The sequence below is a fragment of the Mustela putorius genome, unplaced genomic scaffold (assembly GCF_011764305.1).
Source record: "Mustela putorius furo isolate JIRA1106 unplaced genomic scaffold, ASM1176430v1.1 tig00000139_pilon_pilon_pilon, whole genome shotgun sequence".
NCBI classification, from domain to species: Eukaryota; Metazoa; Chordata; class Mammalia; order Carnivora; family Mustelidae; genus Mustela; species Mustela putorius.
Genome location: NW_025421293.1, coordinates 8906081 through 8927096, shown reverse-complemented (window position 1 = coordinate 8927096; position 21016 = coordinate 8906081). Strand labels below are relative to the sequence as shown.

Sequence of the window (21016 nt, the reverse complement as noted above, 5' to 3'; positions counted from 1 at the left end):
TTATTCTAATGTTGTTTCATCTTATGGTGTCACTTATCTCTCGAATTCTCCCCTCGTGGTCCAGTAGCTGTTTGTCCCTCTTTTGCTCAGCTTCTTTATTCTCTGTCATTTGGTCTTCTATATCACTAATTCTTTCTTCTGCCTCATTTATCCTAGCAGTGAGAGCCTCCATTTTTGATTGCACCTCATTAATAGCTTTTTTGATTTCAACTTGGTTAGATTTTAGTTCTTTTATTTCTCCAGAAAGGGCTTTTATATCTCTCGAGAGGGTTTCTCTAATATCTTCCATGCCTTTTTCGAGCCCGGCTAGAACCTTGAGAATTGTCATTCTGAACTCTAGATCTGACATATTACCGATGTCTGTATTGATTAGGTCCCTAGCCTTCGGTACTGCCTCTTGTTCTTTTTTTTGTGTTGAATTTTTACGTCTTGTCATTTTGTCCAGATAAGAGTAAATGAAGGGGCAAGTAAAATACTAAAGGGTGGCAACAACCCCAGGAAAATATGCTTTAACCAAATTAGAAGAGATCCAAAATCGTGAGTGGGGAGAAAGGGGATAAAAAGAGGTTCAAAAAGGAAGAAAGAAGAAAGAAAGAAAAAAAAAAACAAAAAGAAAAGAAAAAAAAATAAAAAGAAAAGAAAAGAATTTTTAAAAAAAGAAAACACCTAAGAAAAATGTAAATATATATATATATATTAGATAAACTAGTAAAAAATCGTTAAAAAAGAAAAAGGTAACAGTTAAAAAAAAAAATTTTACCCGAAGGCGAGAAAAAAAAAAAAAATGAAAAAGAAAAAATTAAATTAACTGCAAGACTAAAAAAAATCACAGGAAAAAAGCCATGAGTTCCGTGCTTGGCTTTCTCCTCCTCTGGAATTCTGCTGCTCTCCTTGGTATTGAAACCGCACTCCTTGGTAGGTGAACTTGGTCTCGGCTGGATTTCTTGTTGATCTTCTGGGGGAGGGGCCTGTTGTAGTGATTCTCAAGTGTCTTTGCCCCAGGCGGAATTACACCGCCCTTACCCGGGGCCGGGGTGAGTAATCCGCTTGGGTTTGCTTTCAGGAGCTTTTGTTCCCTGAGCGCTTTCCGTAGAGTTCCAGAGGACGGGAATACAAATGGCGGCCTCCTGGTCTCCGGCCCGGAGGAGCCGAGAGCCCAGGGCCCCACTCCTCAGTGCGCCCTCAGAGAACAGCGCCCAGTTTACTCCCCCCGTCTGCCTGACCTCCGGCTGCGCTCCGAGCTCACCGAGCCTGCGACCGGTTCAAGGTAACACGGAGCTGCGAGCTTACTGTCAGCTCTGCCTCTGTAGCCGGCTTTCCCGTTCCAATACCCGCAAGCTCTGCGTCACTCAGACACCCCCGATCCTTCTGTGACCCTGCGGGACCTGAGGCCACGCTGACCCCGCGTGGGCTTCGCCCCGGTTTAGCCTCTGGAGCGATGTCCCTCAGCGGAACAGACTTTTAAAAGTCCTGATTTTGTGCGCGGTTGCTCCGCCGCTTGCCGGGAGCCGGCCCCTCCCCCCGGGGTCTATCTTCCCGTCGCTTTGGATTCACTTCTCCGCCGGTCCTACCTTTCAGCAAGTGGTTGTTTTTCTGTTTCCAGAATTGCTGTTCTTCTCGATCTGCCGATGGATTTTCAGGTGTTTGCAATCTTTAGATAAGCTATCTAGCTGATCTCCGGCTAGCTGAAGCAGTCTCAGCTTGCTACTTCTCCGCCATCTTGACTCCTCCCCCCCTCTCTGCCTACTTTTGATCTCTCTCTCTCTCTCTGTCAAATAAATAAATTAAATCTTTAAAAAAAAAAAAGAGAGGAAGACACAAAGAAATGGAAAAATGTTCCATGCTCCTGGATTGGAAGAATAAATATTGTGAAAATGTCTATGCTACCTAAAGCAATCTACACATTTAATGCAATTCCTATCAAAGTACCATCCATCTTTTTCAAAGAAATGGAACAAATAATTCTAAAATTTATATGGAACCAGAAAAGACCTCGAATAGCCAAAGGGATATTGAAAAAGAAAGCCAACGTTGGTGGCATCACAATTCCGGACTTCAAGCTCTATTACAAAGCTGTCATCATCAAGACAGCATGGTACTGGCACAAAAACAGACACATAGATCAATGGAACAGAATAGAGAGCCCAGAAATAGACCCTCAAATCTATGGTCAACTAATCTTCGACAAAGCAGGAAAGAATGTCCAATGGAAAAAAGACAGCCTTTTCAATAAATGGTGCTGGGAAAATTGGACAGCCACATGCAGAAAAATGAAATTGGACCATTTCCTTACACCACACACAAAAATAGACTCAAAATGGATGAAGGACCTCAATGTACGAAAGGAATCCATCAAAATCCTTGAGGAGAACACGGGCAGCAACCTCTTCGACCTCTGTCGCAGCAACATCTTCCTAGGAACAACGCAAAAGGCAAGGGAAGCAAGGGAAAAAATGAACTATTGGGATTTCATCAAGATCAAAAGCTTTTGCACAGCAAAGGAAACAGTTAACAAAATCAAAAGACAACTGACAGAATGGGAGAAGATATTTGCAAATGACATATCAGATAAAGGACTAGTGTCCAGAATCTATAAAGAACTTAGCAAACTCAACATCCAAAGAACAAATAATCCAATCAAGAAATGGGCAGAGGACATGAACAGACATTTCTGCAAAGAAGACATCCAGATGGCCAACAGACACATGAAAAAGTGCTCCATATCACTCGGCATCAGGGAAATACAAATCAAAACCACAATGAGATATCACCTCACACCAGTCAGAATGGCTAAAATCAACAAGTCAGGAAATGACAGATGCTGGCGAGGATGCGGAGAAAGAGGAACCCTCCTACACTGTTGGTGGGAATGCAAGCTGGTGCAGCCACTCTGGAAAACAGCATGGAGGTTCCTCAAAATGTTGAAAATAGAACTGCCCTATGACCCAGCAATTGCACTATTGAGTATTTACCCTAAAGATACAAATGTAGTGATCCAAAGGGACACATGCACCCGAATGTTTATAGCAGCAATGTCCACAATAGCCAAACTATGGAAAGAACCTAGATGTCCATCAACAGATGAATGGATCAAGAAGATGTGGTATATATACACAATGGAATACTATGCAGCCATCAAAAGAAATGAAATCTTGCCATCTGCAACAACATGGATGGAACTAGAGCGTATCATGCTTAGCGAAATAAGTCAAGCAGAGAAAGACAACTATCATATGATCTCCCTGATATGAGGAAGTGGTGATGCAACATGGAGGCTTAAGTGGGTAGAAGAAGAATAAATGAAACAAGATGGGATTGGGAGGGAGACAAACCATAAGTGACTCTTAATCTCACAAAACAAACTGAGGGTTGCCGGGGGGAGGGGGTTTGGGAGAAGGGGGTGGGATTATGGACATTGGGGAGGGTGTGTGCTTTGGTGAGTGCTGTGAAGTGTGTAAACCTGGTGATTCGCAGACCTGTGCCCCTGGGGATAAAAATATATGTTTATAAAAAATAAAAAATTTAAAAAAAAAAAGAAACACTTATTAAATAAATAAAGATAATGTAGAATGTGGAAAAAAAAAAAGAAAATAGGGCAAAGAAATTATTCATGATCCTACCATCACTTTTTGAGCATTTCAAGACTTTTTTATTTGCAGACAGCTTACATATTTGTGATCAGTGTGTCTAAAATTTTCATCTAATATTCTCTCTTATGCATTTTGGGTGCTTGGAATTTCTTTTTTTTTTTAATTTAATTTCATCTTTTCAGTGTTCCAATATTCATTGTTTATGCACCACACCCAGTGCTCCATGCAATACATGCCCTCCTTAATACCTACCACCAGGCTCACCCATTCCCCCATTTCCCTCACTTTCAAAACCCTCAGTTAGTTTCTCAGGGTCCACAGTCTCTCATGCTTCATCTCCCCCTCTGATTTTCCCCAATTCACTTTTCCTTCCCTTCTCCTGATGTTCTCCATGTTATTCCTTATGCTCCACAAGTAAGTGAAACCATATGATAATTGACTCTCTCTGTTTGACCTGTTTCACTCAGCATAATATCCTCCAGTTCTGTCCATGTTGATACAGAAGTTGGGTATTTATCCTTTCTGATGGAGGTGTATATTCCATTTTGTATATGGACTGCATCTTCTTTATCCATTCATCTGCTGAAGGGCATTTTGGCTCTTTCCACACTTTGGTGGTGGTGGCCATTGTTGCTATGAACATTGGGGTATATATGGCCCTACTTTTCACTGTATCTTTGGGGTAAATACCCAATAGTGAAATTTCAGGGTCATAGGGTAGTCAGAGATACAGAAGGACACTACACATTCTTAAAGGATCTATCCACCAAGAAGATCTAACAACTGTAAATATTTATCCCCCCAATATGGGAGCAGCCAACTACATAAGCCAACTATTAATCAAAATAAAGAGTCACACTGATATGAATATATTGATTTTAGGGGATCTTAACATGCCATTCTCAGTAATAAACAGGTCATCCAACAGAAAGTCAATAAAGAAACAAGATCTTTGAATGATATATTATACCAGGTGGACCTCACAGATATATACAGAACATTCCACCCTAAAACAACAGAATACTCATTCTTCTCGAGTGCACATTGAACTTTCTCCAGGATGGACCATATACTGGGTCACAAATCAGGGCTCCACTAATACCAAAAGACTGATATTATTCCCTGCATATTCTCAGACCACAATGCTTTGAAACTGAAACTCAACCACAAGAAAAAGTTTGGAAGGAATTCAAACACTTGGAAGCTAAAGACCATCCAGCTCAAGAATGGATCAATCAGGAAATCAAAGAAGAACTTAAACAGTTCATGGAAACCAATGAGAATGAAGACACATCATTCCAAAACCTATGGGATATGGCAAAGACGGCCTTAAGGGGGAAATACATAGCCTTCCAAGCCTCCCTCAAAAAATTTGAAAAATCCTGAATACACTAGCTCTCTTTACACATGAAAGAACTGGAAAATCAACAACAAAGTAAGCCAACCCCATGCACAAGAAGGGAAATAATCAAGATTAGAGCATAAGATACCTGGGAATAAACCTAACCAAAGAGGTAAAGGAACTGTACTTGAGGAACTACAGAACAGTCATGAAAGAAATTGAAGAAGACACAAAAAGATGGAAGACCATTCCATGCTCTTGGATCAGAAAAATAAACATTGTTAAAATGTCTATACTGCCTAGAGCAATCTATACTTTTAAAGCTATTCTGATCAAAATTCCACCAGTATTTTTCAAAGAGCTGGAGCAAATAATCCAAAAATTTGTATGGAATCAGAAGAGACCCCAAATCACTAAGGAAATGTTGAAAAAACAAAAATAAAACTGGGGGCATCACGTTACCTGATTTCAAGCTTTACTACAAAGCTGTGATCACCAAGACAGCATGATACTGGCATAAAAACAGACACATAGACCAGTGGAACAGAGTAGAGAGCCCAGGTATGGACCCTCAACTCTATGGTCAAATAATCTTTGACAAAACAGGAAAAAATATACAGTGGAAAAAAGACAGTCTCTTCAATAAATGGTGCTGGGAAAACTGGACAGCGATAGGCAGAAGAATGAAACTCGACCATTCTCTTATACCATACACAAAGATAAACTCAAAATGGATAAAAGACCTCAACGTGAGACAGGAATCCATCAGAATCATAGAGGAGAACATAGGCAGTAACCTCTTTGATATCAGCCACAGCAACTTCTTTCAAGATATGTCTCCAAAGGCAAAGGAAACAAACGCGAAAATGAACTTTTGGGACTTCATCAAGATCAAAAGCTTCTGCACAGCAAAGGAAATAGTCAAGAAAACAAAAGAGGCAACCCACGGAATGGGAGAAGATATTTGCAAATGACAGTACAGACAAAAGGTTGATATCCAGTATCTATAAAGAACTCCTGAAACTCAACACACACAAAACAGACAATCATAAAAAAAATGGGCAAAAGATATGAACAGACACTTCTCCAATGAAGACATGCAAATGGCTATCAGACACATGAAAAAATGTTCATTATCATTGGGGCGCCTGGGTGGCTCAGTGGGTTAAGCCGCTGCCTTCGGCTCGGGTCATGATCTCAGGGTCCTGGGATTGAGTCCCGCATCAGTTTCTCTGCTCAGCAGGGAGCCTGCTTCCGTCTCTCTCTCTCTCTGCCTGCCTCTCCGACTACTTGTGATTTCTCTCTGTCAAATAATAAATAAAATCTTTAAAAAAAATGTTCATCATCACTAGCCACAGGGAGATTCAAATTAAAACCACATTAAGATATCACCTTACACCAGTTAGAATGGCCAAAATTAGCAAGACAGGAAACAACATGTGTTGGAGAGGATGTGGAGAAAGGGGAACCCTCTTACACTGTTGGTGGGAATGCAAGTTGGTGCAGCCAGTTTGGAGAACAGTGTGGAGATTCCTCAAGAAATTAAAAATAGAACTTCCCTATGACCCTGCCATTGCACTATTAGGTATTTACCCCAAAGATACAGATGTAGTGGGAAGAAGGGCCATCTGTACCCCAATGTTTATAGCAGCAATGGCCACGGTGGCCCAACTGTGGAAAGAACCAAGATGCCCTTCATCGGATGACTGGATAAGGAAGATGTGGTCCATATACACTATTGAGTATTATGCCTCCATCAGAAAGGATGAATACCCAACTTTTGTAGCAACATGGACGGGATTGGAAGAGATTATGCTGAGTGAAATCAGTCAAGCAGAGAGAATCAATTATCATATGGTTTCACTTATTTGTGGGGCATACCAAATAGCATGGAGGACAAGGGGAGATGGAGAGAAGGGAGTTGAGGGAAATTGAAAGGGGAGGTGAACCATGAGAGACTATGGACTCTGGGAAACAATTTGATGGTTTTGAAGGGGCAGGTGTGGGAGGTTGGGGGAACCAGGTGGTGGGTATTGGAGAGGGCACGGATTGCATGGAGCACTGGGTGTGGTGCAAAAATAATGAATACTGTTACACTGAAAATAAATAAATTAATTAATTAAAAAAAAAAAGAAGGGAGTTGAGGGTAATTGGAAGGGGAGGTGAACCATGAGAGACTATGGACTCTGAAAAACAATCTGACGGTTTTGAAGGGACGGGTGTGGGAGGTTGGGGGAACCAGGTGGTGGGTATTGGAGAGGGCACGGATTGCATGAAGCACTGGGTGTGGTGTAAAAATAATGAATACTGTTACACTGAAAAAATAAAAAATTAAAAAAATAGAATGTAATTCAGTCCAAGATGTACAAATCTTCTGAATTATTTAAAATATATATTTGTAATAATTACATTAAAGTTGATATCTATTTATATACCTAGAATAAAAAACAATGAATTCTGTTATGCTGAAAATAAATTTTGAAAAATTAAAAAAAATTTTTTAAACTATCAAAAAAAAGAAATAAAAAAATTTAAAAAAATATTAGAAGGGCTCCTGGGTGGCTCGGTGGGTTAAAGCCTCTGCCTTCGGCTCGGGTCATGATCCCAGGGTCCTGAGATGGAGCCCCACATCGGGCTCTCTGCTCAGCAGGGAGCCTGCTTCCCCCCCTCTCTCTGCCTGTCTCTCTGCCTACTTGTGATCTCTGTCAAATAAATAAATAAAATCTTTATCTTTTTTAAAAAAGATTTTATTTATTTATTTGACAGAAAGCGATCACAAGTAGGCAGGAGAGGCAGGCAGAGAGAGAGGAGGAAGCAAGCTCCCCGCCAAGCAGAGAGCCCCATGCGGGGCTCGATCCCAGGACCCTGGGATCATGACCCCAGCCGAAGGCAGAGGCTTTAACCCACTGAGCCACCCAGGCACCCCAATAAATAAAATCTTAAAAAAAAAATTAGAGCAGAGATCAAAGAGTTAGAAACTAGAGATAAGCAGAACACATCAATGAAACTAGAAGATGGTTCTTTGAAAGAATCAATACGATCAATAAACCACTGGCCAAACTAATGCAGAAGAGAAGAGAGAAGACCAAATTAGTAAAATTATGAATGAAAGGGGAGAGATCATGACAAACACCAAGGAAATAGAAACACTCACCAGAAATTATTATCAACAGTTATAAGCCAATAAGTTAAGCAATCTGGAAGAAATGGATGCATTCCTGGAAACATAAACTTCCGAGACTGAAACAGGAATTTCTTTAAAATTATAATTTTTCATAACTAAGTGGGTGGTCTCTCCCTATTTTTTTGTTTCTTGATAATTTGCTTGCCTTCAGGTATTCACTAACCTAAGTTTCTTCTTGATAATATATAAAAATTACTTGAAATATCTGGACACATAAAAATACTTGAAATACTCTAAACATGCAAAAAATTATGGAAAATGGTCCAGGAAGTACACATGTACACATTACCTAGAGCTGATAAATGTTCTAATGTTATTCCTTTTTTTCCCCTATGTTATTTCTAATCATGATGACAGATTTTAGATTATATAACATCAGGATTAAAGTTTGGGCTTCCAGGCATAGCTGCAGCTACAGAATCTGACACGTTAAATGTAATCACTTCTGTTTTCCTAAAACAGGTTTTACGATGGGCAACAGCCTGTGTTGGCTATCATGGATCCAGACATGATCAAAACAGTACTGGTGAAAGAATGTTATTCTGTCTTCACAAACCGGCGGGTAGGCATGGAGTTATTTTAAATTCATATTTATTTATTTGTTTGTTTGTTTGTTTATCTACTTACTTATTTATAAAACTTTCATTTTGACACAATTATAGATTCACAGGAAGTTGTCACAGGAGTTCCCATGTTGTATGGTCTTCAAGCTTTTCCCCCTAATATCCTGCAAAGCTATATATAGTATGGAATTGGAAATTGACTTTGGTTCCAGCCACAGAACTTATTCAGGTTTCAATGTTTTTATGTGCACTCATTTGTGTGTGTATGTGTGTGTGTGTGTGTGTTGCTTTCTGAGCATTTATCTTTCATGTGGATTTGTGCACCCACCACCCCAATCACATTACAGAGTTGTTCCATCAACAAAAGTCTCCCACTTACTATTCTTTTGTAGGCACGGTGTATGGCTTGTCTTTTTGTTGTATCAGGGTCTTCAGCAGAACAAAAATTTTTTTCCCTGGTTTAATTTTTTTAATTTAATTTATTTTTTCAGTGTTCCAAGATTCATTGTTTATGCCCCAAACCTAGTGATTTGATTTGAATCTCCCTGATGGTTAATGATGATGGGCATGTATCTGTTACCCATTTGTATATCTTCTTTGGAGAAGTGTCTGTTCATGTCTTCTACCCATTTTTTGACATGATTATCTGTTTTTTTTAAATTTATTTTTTATTTATATTCAGCATAACAGTATTCATTGGTTTTGTGCCACACCCAGTTCTCCATGCAATACATGCCCTCCTTAATATCCATCACCTAGTTCCCCCAACCTCCCACCCCCCTGCCACTTCAAACCCCTCAGATTGTTTTTCAGAGTCCATAGTCTCTCATGGTTCACCTCCCCTTCCAATTTCCCCCAACTCCCTTCTCCTCTCTAACTCCCCATGTCCTCCATGCTATTCGTTATGCTCCACAAATAAGTGAAACCATATGATAATTGATTCTTTCTGCTTGACTGATTTCATTCAGCATAATCTCTTCCAGTCCCATCCATGTTGCTACAAAAGTTGGGTATTTGTCCTTTCTGATGGAGGCATCATACTCCATAGTGTATATGGACCACATCTTCCTTATCCATGCATCTGTTGAAGGGCATCTTGGTTCTTTCCACAGTTTGGCGACCGTGGCCATTACTGCTATAAACATTGGGATGCATATGGCCCTTCTTTCCACTACATCTGTATCTTTGGGGTGAATACCCAGGAGTGCAATGGCAGGGTCATAAGGAAGTTCTATTTTTAATTTCTTGAGGAATCTCCACACTGTTCTCCAAAGAGACTGCACCAACTTGCATTCCCACCAACAGTGGAAGAGGGTTCCCCTTTCTCCACATCCTCTCCAACACATGTTGTTTCCTGTCTTGCTAATTTTGGCCATTCTAACTGGTGGAAGGTGGTATCTCAATGTGATTTTAATTTGAATCTCCCTGATGACTAGTGATGATGAACATATTTTCATGTGTCTGATAGCCATTTGCATGTCTTCATTGGAGAAGTGTCTGTTCATGTCTTCTGCCCATTTTTTGATATGATTATCTGTTTTTTTGAGTGTTGAGTTTGAGGAGGTCTTTATAGGTCTTAGATATCAGCCCTTTGTCTGCAGTGTCATTTGTGAATGAATACCTTCTCCCATTCCATGGATTGCTTCTTTGTTTTGTTGGCTGTTTCTTTGCTGTGCAGAAGCATTTTATCTTGATGAAGTCCCAAAAGTTCATTTTTGCTTTTGTTTCATTTGTCTTTGGAGACATGTCTTTAAAGAAGTTGCTGTGGCTGATGTTGAAGAGTTACTGCCTATGTTCTCCTCTAGGATTTTGATAGATTTCTGTCTCACGTTGAGGTCTTTTATCCATGTTGAGTTTATCTTTGTATATGATGTAAGAGAATGGTCAGGTTTCATTCTTCTATACATAGGTGTCTAATTTTTCCAGCACCAGTTATTGAAGAGACTGTCTTTTATCCACTAAATATTTTTTCCTGCTTTGTCAAAGATTATTTGACCATAGGCTTGTGGTCGATATCTGGACTCTACTCTGCTCCACTGGTCTATGTGTCTGTTTTTGTGCCAGTACCATGATGTCTTGGTGATCACAGCTTTGTAGTAAAGCTTGAAATCAGGCAATGTGATGCCGCCAGTTTTATTTTTCTTTTTCAACATTTCCTTAACAATTCGGGGTCTTTTCTGGTTCTATACAAATTTTAAGATTGTTTGTTCCAGCATTTTGAAAAATGTCTGTGGAATTTTGATCAGGATGATGGCATTGAAAGTATAGATTGCTCTAGGCAGTATAGACATTTTAACAATGTTTATTCTTCCAATCCATGAGCATGGAATGCTTTTCCATCTTTTTTGTTTTCTTCAATTTCTTTCATGAGTGTTCTATAGCCTCTCAAGTACAGATCCTTTACCTCTTTGGTTAGGTTTATTCCCAGGTATCTTATGGTTTTTGGTGCTATAGCAAATGGAATTGATTCTCTAATTTCCCTTTCTGTGTTTTCATTATTAGTGTATAAGAAAGCAACTGATTTCTGAACATTAACTTTGTATCCTGCCACATTACTAAATTGCTGTATGAGGTCTTGTAGTTTGGGGGTGGAATTTTTGGGCTTTCTATATAGAGTATCATGTCATCTGTGAAGAGAGAAAGTTTGACTTCTTCTTTGCATATTTGAATACCTTATATTTCTTTTTGTTTTCTGATTGCTGTTGCTAGGATTTCCAGTACTATGTTGAACAACAGTGGCAAGACTGGACATCCTTGTCATGTTCCTTATCTCAAAGAGAAGTCTGTCAGCTTTTCCCCATTGAGAATGATATTCACTTTGGGCTTTTCATATATAGATTTTATGAAGTTGAGAGCGAACATATTTTATTTTGATAAGGCCAATTTAACTTTTTTTTTCCTTTTATGGGTTATGAGTTTGGCCTCAATTTTGAAAAATCTTTATCTAGCCCTACATTTCCAGGATTTTCTCAAAGTAGTTCATTTTATGTTTTACATTTAAGTATATATTTTTATATTGTTTTATGTTTTACATCTATAATATGAGTCTTATTTAATTTTATGTTTCACATTTAAGTCTGTGATCCATTTTGAGTCAATTTTTAGTGTTAATTGGGAGGTGTGAAATTTAATTCAAAGATCCTTGTTTTTGGCCAATGGATGTCTAATTGTTCCAGCACCATTTGTGAAAAGGCTATACTTCCTCCATTGAATCACTTTTGTACCAGGGAAAAAATTGAGTTGGGCATATGTGTGTGTCTATTTCTCATACTTTGTTCTGTTCATTGATCTCTGTATCTCTCCCTCCACCAATACCAGACTCTCTTGATCACTGCAGCCATATAGTAAGTCTCAGCATCACGAGCAGTAATTCCTCCCATTTTATTTTTCATTAGAATTGTTTTAGGTATTTTAGCTCCTTTGCCTTTCCATACAAATTTATAATTAGCTAATCTATGTTTACATAATATTCGCTGGGATTTTCTTTTATTTATTTTTTTAAAATTCTTTTCAGCATAACAGTATTCATTGTTTTTGCGCCACACCCTCACTGGAACTTTTTTTTTAAGATTTTATTTATTTCTTTGACACAGAGAGAGAGATCACAAGTAGGGAGAGCAGCACAGAGAGAGCGAGGGGGAAGCAGGCTCCCTGCTGAGCAGAGAGCCTGATGCTGGGCTCGATACCAGGACCCTGGGATCATGACCTGAACTGAAGGCAGAGGCTTTAACCCACTGAGCCACCCAGGTGCCCCTAGCTGGGATTTTTTTAAAGACATGATTTAAACTTATCAATCATTTGTGAAAAATTTCTATCTTTACTAAGTCATGTCTTTTAATGCATGAACACAATATGTGTTTATTTAGGTTTTCTTTAAATTTTTTCACCAACATTAAGTTCTCAGTGTAGGAACACATGTTTTGTTCAACACACATCTCAAATGTTTCACCTTCTTTGTGTGATTATAATTGTTATTGTGTTCTTAATATGTTTTCACATATTCATTATGTAGAAATATGGTTGAGTTTTGGTGTCGATATTTCCTATAACCTAGCTTAGCTAATTTATTAGATGCAGAAGTGTTCTTTTTATATTCCTCAAGATTTTCTACATTGACAATTATATCACCTGAAATAGGGACATTCCTATTTTATCCTTCCAATCTGTATGCCTTCATTTCTTTGCTTTGTCTTATTGCATTAGCTAGGAGATCTATTATGATGTCGACTAAGAGTAGTGAGAGTGAACATTTTTGCTTTCTTCCTGATGTTAAGGCAAAATATTCAATCTTTTGCCATTTATCAATTTATGTATACATTTTTACAATGAAAACTGTATATTTAAATGTGATGTTTTCACTTATAGAGTGATTATGACAAATGAAACATAGTAACATATCTATCACCATCCAGTTACTTTGTATGTGGGTGTGCATGTATATTAAGAATGTGTAAGATCTACTTACACCGTACAGTATTAATAATTATAATCACCGTGTAGTATGTTGTCTCCAGAACTTACTCATCTTAAAATGGAAAGTTTGTAGCATTTTATTACCATCTGCCTTTTGCCCTCTTCTTCAGCCTCTGATAGCTACAATTTTCCCTCTGTTACTAAGCTTGACTTTATTTTTCTAGATTCCACTTATAAATGAAATCATGAGACACCTGTCCTTCTGTGTCTGGTGTAGTGCTCCTAGCCTGTTGTCCATGTTTTCTAAGTTTATCCATGCTTGGAAATGACAAGATTTCCTTCCTTTTTAAGACTGAGCAATATTCCATATTCTCTATTTATCCCTCCATTTACATAGATTTATTTATTTATCTATCTTTAAATTCCAGTTAGTTAATATACAATGCAATATTGGCTTTAGGAGTACAATTCAGTGATTCATCACTTACATACAATACCCAGTGCTCATCACAGGTGCCCTCCTTAATGCTTATCACCCATCTAGCCCATTCCCCACCCACCTCCCTCCATCAACCCTCGGTTTATTCTCTATCGTTAAGAGTCTCTTATGGTTTGTTTCTTTCTTGAAACCCCCTATTTACCCCCTTCTTAAATTTTCTTCTGTTTTCTTTCTTAAATTCCATATAGAGTGAAATCACATGGTATTAGTCTTTCTCTGACTGACTTGTTTCACTTAGCAGAACACTCTTTTTGCTTCATTCACATTGTTGCAAATAGCAAGATTTCTTTCTTTTTGGTGGCTGAATAGTATTCCATTATATATATAGTGGAATATATATATGTGTGTGTATATATACACATACATATATATGTATATATAGACACACACATAGATATAGATATAGATGGATATAGATATAGATAGATATAGATCTCACATCTTCTTTATCCATTCATCAGTCTATGGATATATTTGTGCTCAATCCATAGTTTGCCTAATGTTGATAATGCTGCTATAAACATTGGGATGCATGTATTTTTTTGAATATGTATTTTTGTATCCTATGGGTAAATACCTAGTAGTATAATTGTCAGGTCATAGGGTAGTTGTATTTTTAACTCCTTAGGAACCTCCATACTGTTTTCCAGCGTGATGGCACCAGTTTACATTTCCACCAACAGTGCAAATTCCCCTTTCTCTACATCCTCACCAGCATCTTTTCTTTACAGAGTTGTTACTTTTAGACATTCTGAGAAGTGTGAAGTGATGTCTCATAATGGATTTGATTTGTCTATTCATATCTTCTGCCCATTTCTTAACCAGATCATTTGTTTTTTGGGTGTTGAGTTTGATAAGTTCTTTATAGTTTTTGGATACTAGCCCTTTATCACATATGTTATTTGCAAATATCTTCTCCCATTCCATAGACTGCCTTTTAGTTTCGTCAATTGTTTCCTTCACTATGCAGAAGATTTTCATCTTGATGATGTCCCAATAGTTCATTTTGGCTTTTGTTTCCCTTGTATCCAGCAATGTGTCTAGTAAAAAGTTGCTATGGCTGAGGTCAAAGAGGTTTCTGCCTATGTTCTCCTCTGGAATTTTGATGGTTTCCTGTCTCATATTTGGATCTTTTATCCATTTTGAACTAATTTTTGTATATGGTGTGAAAAAGTGATCCAGTTTTATTCTTCTGCATGTGGCTGTCCAGTTTTCCTAGCACCATTTGTTGAAGACACTGTCTTCTTTCTATTGGATATTGTTTCCTGATTTGTTGAAGATTAACTGATCATATAGTTGTGGGTCCATTTCTGGATTTCCTATTCTGTTACATTGACATTTAAAGTAATCATTGATAGGTAAAGATTTGGCATTATTAGTTCAGTAATCCAAGTGTTTCATAGATCAGTCATTCCTTCTTCTTGTCTTCCTTTGTAATTTCATGGTTTTTGTTATAGTGGTATGCTTTGATTTTTTCCTCTTTATCTTTTCTGAATATACTCTAGATTTTTGCTTTGCAGTTACTAGGAGGCTTACATAGAATATCTTATACATGTAGAAGTCTATTTTAAGCTGATGAGAACTTAACTTTGTTTGTATTCAAAACAATGCATTTACTCCTCTACCACCAGTTTTATGTTTTTGATGTCAAAATTTACATATTTTCATATTGTGTGTTTGAAAATTATTTTAGCTATGTTATTTTAATTTTCTTTTAACCTTTCACTACAGTTATGTGTGATTAGCAAGTCATTACTATAATATCACTGTGTTCTGAATTTAATTATATATTTATATTTACCATTAAGATTTGTACTTTCATGTGATTTCATGTTCTTAGTAAGTGTCCTTTTATTTTAGCCTGTAGAATTCCCTTTAGTATTTCTTGTAAGGCAGGTTCAGTGGTGAATTCTTTCCACTTTTTGATTGTCCAGAAATGTCTTTATCTCTCTCTTATTTCTGAAGGCCTTCTATTCTGGGTAAAGTATTCTTGGCTAGTGTTAATTTTCATAGTTTGAATAAATCATCCACTGTCTTCTGGATTTCCAGATTTCTGCTGAGGAATACACTGACAGCCTTATGGGTGTTCCCTTCTTTGGGATGAGTTCCTTGTCCCTGGATCCTTTCAAGAATTTTCTTTGTCTCTTATTTTTTTTTCTTTGTCTTTAAATTTTGACAATTTTATTATCCTATGTCTTAGTGAAGTCTTTTTTGGATTTAGTCTTACAGGGGACTTTAAGCTTCACATCCCTAGATTTTCATATATTTCCCAATTTGGGGAATTTTTCAGCTATTGTTTCTTTAGTAAGTATTCTGCCCACTTCTCTCTTCTCCTGCTGTGACTTCCATAGTGTGAATATTGTTTCATTTGATGGTGTCCTATAAATCTTAGAGGTGTTTCTCCCCAGTTTTTCCCCATTATATTTGACTACATAATCTAGAGAGCACCATTGGTTCAGGCAGTTGGGGCCCACACCTTCAGCAATTGTATGATCCTTGTAGTAAAGCAGTGGAGGGTTCTTTGTGGCTGCCGTAGCTATTGAGGTCTTCAGCAGCAGCACCAGATCCAGCACCAGGAGACTGCAACTACACCAAGCAGAGTGGTAGTTAGAGTTGGTCCTATACACACACTCATCTGTGGAGGCTGAAAGCAATCATATGCCCCAAACAAGCCTGGGTCCAGCAGAGGTACCGTGGCCAACTGTGAACACACAGGCTTGAGTGTCTGGGCTGCCTGTGTGCATTTATGTGGCTTCAGGGATAGTCATTACTGCATGCACAGCAGTGGGTGCTTGTTACTGGAGTTCAGGCTGGCAGTGTGTAATTGTATAGCTTCAAGGTTTAGCTGTGGTCTCATGTGGCAGTGCAATCCAGTGACAGGAGTCAGGGATGGCCTTATATCTGAAATGTGCTGGGATCTGAGCTGGTGTTGTACCTAAGCCCAGTCACAAAGGTATACAGATTCCAGTGATCAGGGTGTAGGTGGTGCCACTGACTGAGGCAACTCAAGTGAGTGCAGATAGGATACAGCAGGACTCTGGCAGCTGAAGTCTGCAAATGTGAACCTTTGGGACCATCAATAGCAAAACCTTAGAGGATACACAGTGCTGGGCCAGCCATTTGTTCCTCAGCAGCTAAGGTTGCTAGAGTATTCTGCAGATGAGGACACAGAGAAGCATAGTCACTCCTGCCACTTGATGTGCTGGTAGTCCTGCCCTTCTTTGTTCCTACCTGTGTTTAGATGTGTCAGCCATGCCAGTCTCTGGAAGGTTTGAGACCAAAACAGGTAATTTGTGCCATTCCCTGAAGGCTGGTCTAATGGCCTCTTACTCTTCTGTCCTTTTCCCAATAGGAGAATTCTCTGAGGTCACAGAGTGTCCTCTCATTGCTGGCCTGGCTCCTGGTGTGATGCAGGCAAAATGAAGCTATTCTCCCTATATTTTTAATGCCATTATTCTTAGGACTTTAACTCTACTGTGTTGCTGAATCTTCTTAAATGGACTCCCAAGCTCTTAGACCTATTTTTATTTGTGGATAACTAATTGTTGTTCTTTGTGGGGTAACAGAAGCTGGAGTGTCCTGTCCCATCATCCTGGTGATATCACATCAGTATTTCCTCATTGAGGTGATATTAGGTGTAGGGTTTTTAGCTACTCTTTATTAAGTTGAAGAAGTTATCCTCTCTTCCTAGTTTATGAGTTTTTTACCATGAATGCATATTGGAGATATCCATTTTAAAACAAAATATAGTTTTGGAAGATGGAAAAAAGATTCAATGTTGTTGATTTGATAGGCCAGTCTCACTTCTGAGAAACAGAATTATCTCCCTCTTTTTCCTTTCATCCCTGGAGAAAATACAGGGGAAGAGATTTTCATGTAACTGCATCATTTCTTGAGAATAGAAAATAGATTATTTGCTGTTGTTATTTTAAACCAATAGGTTTTTTTATTATGTTATGCAAATAGATTATCAATCTTTTTAGTGCTAACTACTACTTTTTTTTAATCACTATATGGAGAGGAGTAAGATGGCAGAGGAGTAGGAGATCTAAATTTTGTCTGGTCCCAGGAATTCAGCTAGATAGTTATCAAACCATTCTGAACACCTACAAACTCAACAGGAGATCAAAGAAAAGAATAGCAGCAATTCTATGAACAGAAAAGTGACCACTTTCTGAAAGGTAGGACATGCACAGAAGGCTAAATTTGCAAAGATAGACCCGGGGTGTATGGAGCTTCCATCACTAACCAGCAGGTGATAGAGCAGTGGAGCACAAAATTCAGAACTTTTAGAAGTCTGTTCCACTGAGGGATGTCACTCCAGTGGCTAAGCAGGGAGTGGAACCCTCACAGGGATGGTGTGGTCTTAGGACCCTCAGGGTCACAGAAAGACCAGGGGTGCCTGAGTGTGGTAGAGCCCCCAAGTATCAGAGTGGGGGAGTGGGGTAGCTGGCTGCAAAGGTGGATCCGAGGAGTGGGCTCTCAACTTGGGGTTGCCATAAACCATGATCCGTGGCACAGTCAGCCCACTGCTCTTTGAGCAGGGACCCAACAAGTGGCATATCCAGGAAGACTCCCCTTTCTCCCCCAGGAGGAGTGGCATGGGAGCATACCACAAGAATCTGCTGGGTTTGGAAACTTTAAATGGAGTTGTGTGCCAGAGATAGAAATGTGCAGTCAGAGGCTAGGTGAACATAAAGTGTGGTCAGAGACCAGAGATACAGGAGTGATTGACTGCTTTTCTCTGAGGACTCACTGAGGAGTGGGGCCCCAAGCTCTCAGCTCCTCTGGGGCCAGAGACTAGGAGGCCACCATGTTCACTCTCATCCTCCAAAGCCATATGGAAAACTTTCAGGGGATGAAAGCTACCAAGAGCAAACCTGACCAGATTACTTAGCCTGGCTCCTGGGAAGGGTGGTACAACTCCACCTCAGGCAAAGACATTTGAGAATCACTGCAACAGGCACCTCCCCCAAAAGATCAGCAAGACCATCCAGCCAAGAATAAGTTTACCTATCAATGAGAGCAGCAAAACTCCAGTGCTAGGGGCTTTCAGCACATAGAACTCATGGTTCTTCCCCACAATTCTGTAGTCTTTCAAAGTTAATTTTTAAATTTTTCTTTATATATTTCTTTTTCTGTTTTTTAAAAATTTTTCTTCTTTCCTTTTTCAACCAACATCTTATCTTACCAATTCCATTTTTTAAAATTTTTTCAATTTATTTATTTTCAGAAAAACAGTATTCATTATTTTTTCACCACACCCAGTGCTCCATGCAATCCGTGCCCTCTATAATACCCACCATCTGGTACCCCAACCTCCCACCCCACCCGCCACTTCAAACCCATCAGATTGTTTTTCAGAGTCCATAGTCTCTCATGATTCACCTCCCCTTCCAATTTACCCCAACTCCCTTCTCCTCTCTAACACCCCTTGTCCTCCATGATATTTGTTATGCTCCACAAATAAGTGAAACCATATGATAATTGACTCTCTCTGCTTGACTTATTTCACTCAGCATAATCTCTTCCAGTCCCGTCCATGTTGCTACAAAAGTTGGGTATTCCTGGCGGTCTAGTGGTTAGGATTCGGCGCTCTCACCAATTCCATTTTTAAAATATTTTTTTTTATTTTCCATTTTTATAGTCATTCTATCCCTTTATTGTATTTAACCTTATTTTGCATATATATTTTTTTCCTTTCTTTTTTCCTCTTTTTTTATTGCATTATGTTAGTCACCATACAGTACATCATTAGTTTTTGATGTAGTGTTCCATGGTTTATTGTTTGTGTATAACACTCAGTGCTCCATGCAATCCATGCCCTCTTTAATACCCATCACCAGACTCACCTATCCCCCCACCCTATCTCTTCTAAATCTAAGTTTTTCTTTCATTAAAATTTTGTGATACAGTTTCTTCTAACAGACCAAAATATACCCTAAATCTAGTGTATGGCTTTGTTTTAGTCTGCTGCCTGATTATATTTTCTCTCTCTTTTTTCATTAAAAATTTTTTTCTTTATTTTTTTCAATTAACTTCTTATCAATTTCTTTTTTAAAATATTTTTACATTTTCATCTTTACAGTCATATTCCATCTTCATTGTATTTACCCTTATTTTTGTGTGTATATATATAAGTTTTTCTGTCTTTAAAAATTTTGGGAGGCAGTTTCTCCTAACAGACCAAAATACATCCAAAATCTAGTATGTGGCTCTGTTCTAGTCACCAGCCTGATCATTTTTTTTTTCTTTTCTCCCTGGTTTCAGGTCTTTTCTGATTTGTTTAATGTATATTTTTCTGGAGTAGTTGTTACATTTTTAGCATTTTGTTCTCTCATTTATCTATTCTCTGGACAAAATGACAAAATGGAAAAGCTTACCTCAAAAAACCAAACAAACAAAAAAAAACTGAACAAGAGGCAGTACTTCTAGGGACCTAATCAATAAATACAGACATTAGTAAGATGTCAGAACTACAGTTCAGAATAATAATTATAAAGATACTAGCTGGGCTTGAAAAAAGCATAGAATATCCTAGAGAATCTCTTTCTGCAGAAAGAAAGGAACTAAAATCTAACCAAGTCAAAATAAAAAAAGCTATTAATGAGATGCAACAAAAAATGGAGGTTCTAACTGGTAGGATAAATGAGGCAGAAGAGAGAATTCGTGATATAGAAGACCAAATGTTGGAGAATAAAGAAGCTGAGAAGAGGAGAGATAAACAACTACTGGATCACAAGGGGAGAATTCAAGAGATAAGTGATACCATAAAATGAAACAATATTAGGATAATTGGGATTCCAGAAGAAGAAGAAAGAGAGAGGGGCAGAAGGCATAGTGGAGAAATTATGGTGGAGAACTTCCCTAAGTTGGAGAAGGAGACAGACATCAAAATCCAGGAGGCACAGAGAATCCCTCTCAAAATAAATAAAAATAGGTCAACACCCCATCATCTAATAGCAAAACTTGTAAGTCTCAGAGACAAAGAGAAAAATCCTGAAAGCAACTTGGGACAAGAGTTCTGTAACCTACAATGATAGAAACATTAGATTGGCAGTAGATCTATCCACAGAGACCTGGCATGTCAGAAAGGACTGGCATGATATATTCAGAGAACTAAATGAGAAAATATGCAGCCAAGAATACTATAGTCAGGTAGGGTGTCATTGAAAATAGAAAGACAGATTAAATCTTCCAGGACAAACAAAAACTAAAAGCATTTGTGAACACCAAACCAGCCCTACAGGAAATATCAAAAGGGGTGCTCTGAGCAAAGAGAGATCCTAAAAGTAATATAGACCAGAAAGGAACAGAGACAATATACAGTAACAGTCACCTTACAGGCAATGCAATGGCACTAAATTCATATATTTTAATGGTTACCCTGAATGTAAATGGGCCAAATCCTCTGATCAAAAGACA

General features: G+C 38.4%; 1 protein-coding gene across 2 annotated transcripts in view; it reads left to right on the top strand.

The window, feature by feature from the left end:
• Positions 1–21016, top strand: part of LOC101682130 (cytochrome P450 3A12) — a 53454-nt gene that overhangs the window by 12315 nt on the left and 20123 nt on the right. For both annotated transcript variants that reach the window (XM_045075071.1, XM_045075070.1), the window contains one exon: positions 8579–8678. In XM_045075071.1, the coding sequence (XP_044931006.1) occupies positions 8579–8678 (100 nt within the window). The remainder of the gene's footprint in view (positions 1–8578; positions 8679–21016) is intronic.